This window comes from Gadus chalcogrammus, chromosome 4 (genome assembly GCF_026213295.1).
Source record: "Gadus chalcogrammus isolate NIFS_2021 chromosome 4, NIFS_Gcha_1.0, whole genome shotgun sequence".
Lineage (NCBI taxonomy): Eukaryota > Metazoa > Chordata > Actinopteri > Gadiformes > Gadidae > Gadus > Gadus chalcogrammus.
Genome location: NC_079415.1, coordinates 24,983,545 through 24,993,375, shown reverse-complemented (window position 1 = coordinate 24,993,375; position 9,831 = coordinate 24,983,545). Strand labels below are relative to the sequence as shown.

General features: G+C 43.0%; 1 protein-coding gene across 1 annotated transcript in view; it reads right to left on the bottom strand.

Annotated features, from left to right (window-relative positions):
• Positions 1 to 6,580: 6,580 nt before the first annotated feature.
• LOC130380365 (N-chimaerin-like) overlaps positions 6,581 to 9,831 on the bottom strand; it is an 81,043-nt gene continuing 77,792 nt past the window's right edge. The window contains exons 14-15 of the mRNA XM_056587541.1: positions 9,668 to 9,773; positions 6,581 to 8,049 (exon numbers count right to left, since the gene is read on the bottom strand). Of these exons, the coding sequence (XP_056443516.1) occupies positions 7,881 to 8,049; positions 9,668 to 9,773 (275 nt within the window). The 3' untranslated portion in view covers positions 6,581 to 7,880. The remainder of the gene's footprint in view (positions 8,050 to 9,667; positions 9,774 to 9,831) is intronic.

Genomic DNA, 9,831 nt, shown 5'->3' with positions numbered 1-9,831 from the left:
ACAGTTAAATTATTTTTGATCAAAACTTACTCTGGTCTGCTGGCTTGGAGAGGGCCGTGCGTGCTCCTGTCTGAAGTTCATGTAAGCATCTGCAGCACAAAAGGATTCAGACAGGAGGCTTCAAAGCCTGGATGGAGTGTTAGGCAGGCAATATCTTCTGGGGGATCGAGGTTTTGGACAAGGGACCAATAAGCATCAACCTCCCTACAGCACACACTCTCCACTGCTGACGGCATAGCCTCACATCTACCACACAAGCACCTGTTAAACAAAATGTGTTAAGATAAACTCACTCTCCTTCCCTTCTTGTAGCTCTAATAGTTGGTGTAAGGCCTTGTAAGAAATGACATGTATACCACTTATTTCCTAAAGCTTAGGTAAGTGAGATACAACCCATCCTCCATTTATGCACAGTATAGGCTGTCAATTAGATGCAATTTCTCTGCATGCCTTACACCCAGTATCTCTGCATGTGACAATAAAATAACCTTGTAACAATGACGATATTTACATGAACAGCATATTCCCATCCTAATCGGAACACTAACTGCTTTCAGACACGTCTTCCGCAGTACTGTATATGCTATCTCATTTACAGCTATAGCTAAAGCTATAGCCTGCCCTACAGCATTCATTTAACATCTGGGATCTAAAATAAAAAAATTAAGACACATGTTACTGGTGACAATCTACATGGATGCTGTGCACATTTACATTTAAGTGCACTACTCTGGTCTGCTGGCTTGGAGAGGGCTGTGCTCCTGTCTGAAGTTCATGTAAGCTATCTGCATTCTACATGGACAATCTACATGGATGCTTAAACAACAAAGTCGACAGCAATATTGCTAAATATGATTTTTTACAAATACTGCAATGTGATAAACATGAAGACAACATTAGCCAACATTAGCCCGTGGACACTCACCAAGACACCTGCCCAATTCTCCACACACCACAACTCTATCTCTCTCCTCTGTCCATTGACCCTTCCCCTTACCTCTGCCTGACCCCTCTCTTGCCTAGGCGGCTCATAATTGTATGGCAATGGCCCATCGTAAGAGCTGTCTACTGCAATCTCTTCACTGTCTGACTCCATTACGAAGAGATGATGTTTACCTGTCGTTGCCTCACTTCCGGTCACGTCCGGTCAGAGCGATTTTTGAGACGCGGAAGTAATTTTACTCACAATTTCTTTCAAAAACTTTTTAAGTGCATATTTATGATTAATTCTTTGACGCAAATCGAGTTCCTACATTATTTATCTACACGTTCATCACAGGGGTCTTCAAGTTGAAACATGGGCTTTGAGGGTTTATGCAGCCGCGATCTCTGCATTCCGTGATTTGATCGGGGGCCTGTCTATCGGGAAACACTGTATGGTGTTACAATTTTTAAAAGGTGCACACCGTCTACGTCCAGGCAGGTGTTTGAGGGCCCCATCTTGGGACCTTCCATTGGTATTGAGGTCTTTGACCACAGCCCCATACGAGTTGTTGGGGCCAGCTGATCTTACGTTTTTTACACAGGAGACAGTGTTTATACTGGCCTTGTGCTCTACCAAGAGGGTGAGCGAGCTGCACGCACTCTCTGTGAGTACTAAGTGCATGAGGTGGAAGCCTGAAGATGCAGTGGTGTCGCTTTGGCCGAATCCATTTTTCCTCCCCAAAGTGCTAAACCCTCCGTCAATTAATAGGGCTATTGAGCTGGAGGCATTTCACCCTGAGCTAGCCTGTAAGACAGGGGTGGGTCTTCACACATTATGCCCAGTCAGGGCTTTGAGGGCCTATGTGGATCATACACAGCAGCTGAGACGTGACCACACTCAGCTTTTCGTATGCTATGGAGCTAGGCAGTTGGGTCACCCTGTCTCGAAACAGCGCGTGTCCCACTGGTTAGGGGACACTATTTCCCAAGCTTATGCCGTGAGGGGTTTCCCAGTTCCTGAGGGCCTGGTGGCTCACTCCTCACGAAGCATGGCCACCTCATGGGCAGCTTTGAAAGGGGTTGCTCTTGCTGACATTTGTGCGGCAGCATCCTGGAGTACTCCATATACTTTCACCAGGTTTTATAGAATCAATGTGACATCCAACGCGGTCGGCGCCACTGTTCTCATGACGGCTGCCAAACAGACTAGTGAAGGGGGGGATCCTCGGTTCCTCGCGACACATCTGGTACTAGTCATACGTAGTAAGACCGTGGTTACGGTCAGAGAGAGGTCCAAATAGATCGTAAGTTGTGACCATAACTATGGATATAAGAGACCAAACGATGACTGTCACCCTCCTTTGTTGCTCGGAACAAACCGAAGCGTTCCAGGCAAGGAGGAAGAGCCATGTCCTTGCATCCGCTTTATGCGGCAGGACCTGCCTCGAATCAGTTACAGGTGACAATTTTGATATAAGGGTCTCGCGACAAGTAGCTGAATGGCATCATTCGTAGTAAGACCGTGGTGACGGTCATCGTTCGGTCTCATAGATCCATAGTCATGGTCATAACTTACCATAACTATCATAAATGATAATCAATTAACTGACCGATCTTTCAGCCAAAGGAATCGACCTCATGACCCAATGTCACGCAGTGTCATGTTGATTGGACGTTGCTCAGAGTACAGCACTGAGTGAAGTAGCTGATGCATTTCATAAAAGTAATTACCGTACAACCAACTAAAGTGTAAACACTATTGGGCAAAAAACGTAACCTAACCACAAGGCCTGTGTGTGTGTGTGTGTGTGTGTGTGTGTGTGTGTGTGTGTGTGTGTGTATGTGTGTGTGTGTGTGTGTGTGTGTGTGTGTGTGTGTGTGTGTGAGACCAGGAGAAAGCAAAAATTATACAACTCATGTCAAGAATTCACAATTCAAGTCAAACTTAATAATTTAATATCAACATGCACAAATCATATAGAAAATACATCACAGATAGGTCAGTAAAAGAAGCAATTTCACAAGAAAACATCCCAAGAAATCTAAATGGGTAAAAAAAAAGGAATCTCAGGAATTAACCGAAAAACAAAAACAAAAATAAAGACAATATTCCAAACTTCAACACAACGCGTACTTGTTACAAAAAAAAGATGTTACTCTTTGTTACATAAAGGTGATTTTACACAAGAATGAGATTACGGGCGCACTTCATTCACTGTCTGCTGATGTGGTCTTTGTACTTATTGTATTATTTGACGTCACCTAATGGAAAGGTTCCTAAAACCCTAAGAGGTAGCCACCACTTCACAAATCAAGCAGACATGGCCCACGCCCCCCTCCCCCGACAGAAATGGGGGTTTTGAGGAGGATAGAGGCAAGTCAAGTCAACGTATACGGACACTGTCATGTACGTTCTACACAGCCATGGGCCTTATTCACCTCGCCGCCATCTTGGTACTGAATGCCGGGCCAGGGCGCAGTATAGTATGCCGCATTAAGTTCACACCCAGCTAGTGTTTAGAACCAGGATGGCCACTAGGTAAACACAGCCCATTGTACAGAGTCAAACCTTAACAGGGCAACAATAGCCAACCTAAATGTTCTTCATTTCACCATGTAATCATTCTATAATTAATACTGCTCCCCATGGGAGTACGTTGTTTCAATCGCAATGCCAATAACGACCGGTATATACAGGGTTTCGTGCTAATGTGACCTCTCTTATATATTAATTTGCCATCAAGAGTATCTTGCTCTGCGGAATACCTTACCCAAAACTAATGTGCAAAACCAGTTATTCGCTTCATACACAATAATTACCCAATTCCGACCAGTTTTAGACAGTAGATCCACCAAGCCGACTCAGATTCCGGCCTATATGCCAAATAGGCAATTGCTAGCCTTAACAAACACTTTTTGAATTTACACCTTTTGCTTCGATGTATTAGACTGTATGGACTGCTTGGAGCTCACTTGTTTCTGTAGGACACCTATAACCCTGTCATGCATTTCATCCGACAGAGCCGCTGACCAGATTAGCGGGATCCACTAATAAACGCTGACGAAACAACGACCGGATCAGAAGAGGACGTTACGTATCCAGATTCTCAGCATGTTGAACGTTGCGCACAGGGAACTCCTTCACTTCACCGTGTGAATACAATGTGCATACCTTCATACAATGTAAAGTTAAATCTTCATAAAGTACAGCTTCAGAATGTGTTGATTCTGGTTCCTAGTTGCGTCTCTGCCCACGGTCTTTTGTTGCTAATAAAAACCCTGCAGTATCTCCGAGACATAGACTTGCACAGTACACGTCGTCCGTGGTCACTAGAATGCCAAAATACTCTCGATTAACAATGGCTACTGCTTTTACATCTCCTTTTTTGTCTCAATGTATAGAGTATGAGGGGCCGCCTGGGACAGAATTCATACTTGGTCTTACACACACTATTATAATCTCTCACATACACTATTATACTCTCTCACATACACTATTATACTCTCTCGCATACACTTATATACTCCCTCACATACACTATTATACTCTCTCACATACACTACTATTCTCTCTCACATACACTACTATTCTCTCTCACATACACTACTATACTCTCTCACATACACGACTATACACTCTCATACTTACATGTAAAAGGAGTTTAATAGTTTGAATGAAACGGAAGTGAGTTTGAATGAAACGGAAGTGAGTTTGAATGAAACAGAAGTGAGTTTGAATGAAACGGAAGTGAGTTTGAATGAAACAGACGTGAGTTTGAATGAAACGGAAGTGAGTTTGATTCCTCGGTTCCTGATGGGGTGGGCCGCCTGTCAATCATAGTGGCACTGGCCCACATTGGTCCCTATGTGGCTCTGCGCCCGCCGCCTATATTATCTAGTGGGCTTGCTGCTTTGAAAGTAAAGCTAGCACCACCAACTCAAGGCGTACAGTACGTCCACACCAGAAGCGAGTTGTTGTACGACCCAACCCTTTTTCAGTTCAGAGATCGAAACGCCATAGTGGTTTGGATACCAAGCGATGATAAGCGGGAGTATTTATACATCTAGAACGTTCGTATTTAAGCGGGAATCATTTTCATTTGCTCTACATGCCACCAATCTAACCAACTAATCGCGTGTAGCATGCTTTAAACAAAACCCAAAAAGTTTTTGAAATCGTCACATAAACAAACTAATCGACAAGACGAGGGATAAATGACAAGGGATATATCACTTGTCGTTTATCTCTCTATTCCCCACTATTCACGGAGCCTGAGGTGAATAATTGTTAATTAAATAGTCTATAGATAGATAGCCTAGTCAAGTCTTTATTAATACCAAACTACACAAATCGTCGGGAATCCATTTAGGTGGTTCGGCCCACACAGGACAGTAGCCTACAAGACCACACAGAACAAGTCTGACTGGACACACACACAATACATCACATTAAAACTAGACACGCGTTGATAGATAGATAGATAGATAGATAGATAGATAGGCCTAGATAGATAGATATGTTCCGTTATTTGCCTTGCGGAGCCAACCAGTCCCGTGCACGTATGCAAATTAGCCATGTGCGCCAATGTCTATTTGTTTTGAGTGCGACGAATGAGTGCAGATCATGATTTGCTAATGCAGATAAGTGAAACATATTTAAACTAGCCTACTACAGCACGCAGGGGTTTTTGTTCTCGGTTGTAATTAGCCTACATTTTAGGAGTGTTTTTATATTGGGGGGAATCACTGTCCTACTTGTTGTCGAAGCACTACGCTTTATCCAACAAGCTAAACCGTCTCGGCAATATGGCCAAAGTGTATGGGAGTTCACGCTTTGATATGGCTGTCTGTACTAAAAGCATACGGCTCCTTTAAATGCATCTGCATAATTGAATTGTATGTCATGAGCGACTTGAGCGACCAAAGAGAACAGATATATTCGCAGCGAAACTTTGTGAGCGACCAAAGCGTCTGGACGCTCCTGGTGTGGACGTACGGTTAAAAAGGAACAATTAAATCAAGCAGCAGAAACAACCGTGGCAAAAAGATGTCAGTGGTATTTCTTCTTATTTACTTTATTTTCCACGTCACCGTTTCATTCAAACTCACTTCCGTTTCATTCAAACTCACTTCTGTTTCATTCAAACTCTCTTACACATACTACTATACTCTCTTACATACACTACTATACTCTCTTACACATACTACTATACTCTCTTACATACACTACTACATTCTCTTACATACACTACTATACTCTTACATACACTACTATACTCTCTTACATACACTACTATACTCTCTCACATACACTACTATTCTCTCTCACATACACTACTAAACTCTCTCACATACACGACTATACACTCTCATACTTACATGTAAAAGGAGTTTAATAGTTTGAATGAAACGGAAGTGAGTTTGAATGAAACGGAAGTGAGTTTGAAATGTTCATAAGAGTCGCAGAAATCGAATATCAATATTATTTTAGGGTAATTACATTGTGTATATGCACAAGCCATCTTATACAAAGCAGCCGAAAAATAGAAAACCGAAACGCTACAATGTTGGATTCAATGAATCAGACGACAATAGCAGAATTCTAACCCTGAATCGCAGTTTTCTAAAAAAACAACATAGTAGCGTTTCGGTTTTCTATTTTTCGGCTGCTTTGTATAAGATGGCTTGTGCACAATACACAATGTAATTACACTAAAATAATATTGATATTCGATTTCTGCGGACTCTTATGAACATTTCAAACTCACTTCCGTTTCATTCAAACTCACTTCCGTTTCATTCAAACTCTCTTACACACACTACTATACTCTCTTACACACACTACTATACTCTCTTACACACACTACTATACTCTCTTACACACACTACTATACTCTCTTACACACACTACTATACTCTCTTACACACACTACTATACTCTTACACACACACTACTATACTCTCTTACACACACTACTATACTCTCTTACACACACTACTATACTCTCTTACACACACTACTATACTCTCTTACACACACTACTATACTCTCTTACATACACTACTATACTCTCTTACATACACTACTATACTCTCTTACATACACTACTATACTCTTACATACACTACTATACTCTCTTACATACACTACTATACTCTCTTACACACACTACTATACCCTCTTACATACACTACTATACTCTCTCACATACACGACTATACACTCTCATACTTACATGTAAAAGGAGTTTAATAGTGTGTGTGTATGAGTATAGTGGTGTATATGCAAGATTAGCATGAATTCTGTCCCAGGCGGCCCCTCATAATAGAGCCTGGTCGAGCATTTAACAAATATGCATCAATCATTCATACAACTTTTCTTTAGCATTCAGCTCATCTATGAAGCAGTCACATCATATGTCCTCCTTAACCTCTGTGTGTGTGTGTGTGTGTGTGTGTGTGTGTGTGTGTGTGTGTGTGTGTGTGTGTGTGTGTGTGTGTGTGTGTGTGTGTGTGTGTACTGCTTGATGGTAGTTCTAGTTATGGTAAAAGTTCAATGATGCCTTTGTGGATTGTTAATAGTGTATGGCTACTATTTGAAAAAATATATAACGTAGTGTTATGTAAAGTCTTTCCCCTTTGAAAGGTGAATTATTAAAGCAATACAATGATTGGTCCAGGACAGGAGAACAAGACATATCACAGAAAGAAAATAACAAATCATCAACGGAAATGAGATAAAAAAGAAATTGGTCTTTCCCAGAATGCAAAACTGAACAGGTAAAAAAACCCTGGATGAAACCTCTTATTTTAGTTAGCGTCGAAAACAACCAGAACAAAATTAAATAAAATGTTGTTCTGATGGTCATCCGATCCAACCATGGCACGGTTGCTTTCCATCCCCTGTTCCGTTGGGATGGGGCAGCGATCTCACGTCTCAGACCCCTGGACACCCCTCAAAACAGGACGTCCTCGTTGGTGATGAGCCCCTCCACCACCAGCCGCTGGTAGCGGATGTCGTTGAGAGCCGTCATGGCGTCAAGCCCCGGGGCCCTCATCAGCGTGGGGCCGAACACGATGCCCAGGTTCTCCCCTGTCATCAGGTTCTCCGTACACTGGGTCACCCTGGAGACAGGGAACGGTTGGAGAGACTTTCCCGGGTCATGGAGGGTTCTCTTACTACACAGGTTGGTTACCAGGAGGTGATTTTCCCGTTTAACTTGTATTTTTCTGTCACATGCTGAACACAATTAACATTGAAAACATAAGCAGAAACATAGAGAGACAGGCAGAGAGAGCTAGAGGGAGAGACGGAGAGACAGAGAACTAGAAAGAAAGAGACAGAGATCTAGAGAGAGAGACATAGATCTAGAGAGTGAGACAGAGAGAGACAGAGACATAGAGAAAGAGAGACAGGTAGTCAGGAATAGCTGTATGAATGCTGGATACACATTTGAAGGAGACGAGAAGTCTTTCTGTTGTTAATTGTCAAATAAGTATGTGCCTGAAGCATGAAGTTGTGATGGAAGGAACACACATTGTGTCTTTCGCTTCATTCACTTTCTAGAAGGTTGATCCAACGACCAAAGAGACGTGACTATCACACTTTCACCATGCCAGAGAACCGGATCCGGCCAGTAAAAACCGGTTAAACTCCAACCCCAGGAATGAGCTGGGCTAGAACGAGAACTGCCTTTACACCAGGGGCAGGGGGCGGGGATACGCCGGTCATCGCTCTCGCCCACACGAACAGCATCACAGATTCGCTGGATCTGTTGTGTTTGGTTGCCTAAGATGGCGCCCAAAGCAAGGAGCAAAACTTGAACAGCTGCAGCGTGTTCCACCATTGTTGTTGTTGTGTTAGAAACTGGCGCGAGGGTTCTACTTCTTATTGTACAGTTCCGGTGTTACACCGAATTCTGCGACCCACCGAAAAGTGTGACCCCAGGGGAGGCTGTTGCATATTTTCTGCAATATGCATGAAGCGTTGACAGGCATGACAAAAAAATACATAAAACATAAGATCTCCCCCCAACAATTTAACTTTTTGATCAAGGTGCTTAATAAATACATTTGATTGATTTGATTAGCATTTTACAGACCCATAGAATGATAGGGCGTTTAGTACGGTCCTTCACCGTTGCTTCTTTATCCATAAAAAGCTACAGTCAGTGTTAAATTAAGCTGATTTACCTTTGAGCATTTCCTATTATAGGCTAATGTGTAAAATGCTGTTTAGAATTAATGTTAGTATCAAGAAAAGAAAGACCCACCGGAGATCTTATGTTTTATTTGCGTTTTTGTTATAATGCACACGTGCATGTTGCAGATAATGTGCAAGAGCGCCCCCTGAGGTCACACTTTTCGGTGGGTCGCAGAATTCGGTGTAACACCGGCAAGGCGCGAGGGTTGCTGGGAAAGTGGAGACGTATGCAGACGTTTTCAGTGACGTGATGACGTTGCTCTCGCCGGCTCCATGGCTGGCTCTGGCCGGTGTGAAACCAACTGGTTCATAACTGGGATAAGGCTGGAACCAGTTTTGGCCCTAGCACCAGCCCGGAACTGGCTCTTGGTTATTTTTGGTGTGAAAGGCCTATGTTAGAGTACATGAAATCCCCTAGTAGATGAAGGCCTTTACTGCTCAACAGTAAAGGCCAGGCTTATCTGATCGCACATGAGTGAGTGCTAATGTGTGTATGTACATATACACGCGTCGCATGTGTATATTCCTGTGTGTGTGTACCTCTTGAGGTGTCCCATGAGGTATCTGAGGGTCTCACAGTGAGCGGGGGGCAGCAACTTTAGCGCCTCATGGAGCGCCTCCAACCGCTTGTCTGCATCCGGGATCTCTGCGCACACGCACACACACAAGCACAGGTCTGTGATACATGATCTTCTAGTAGACTT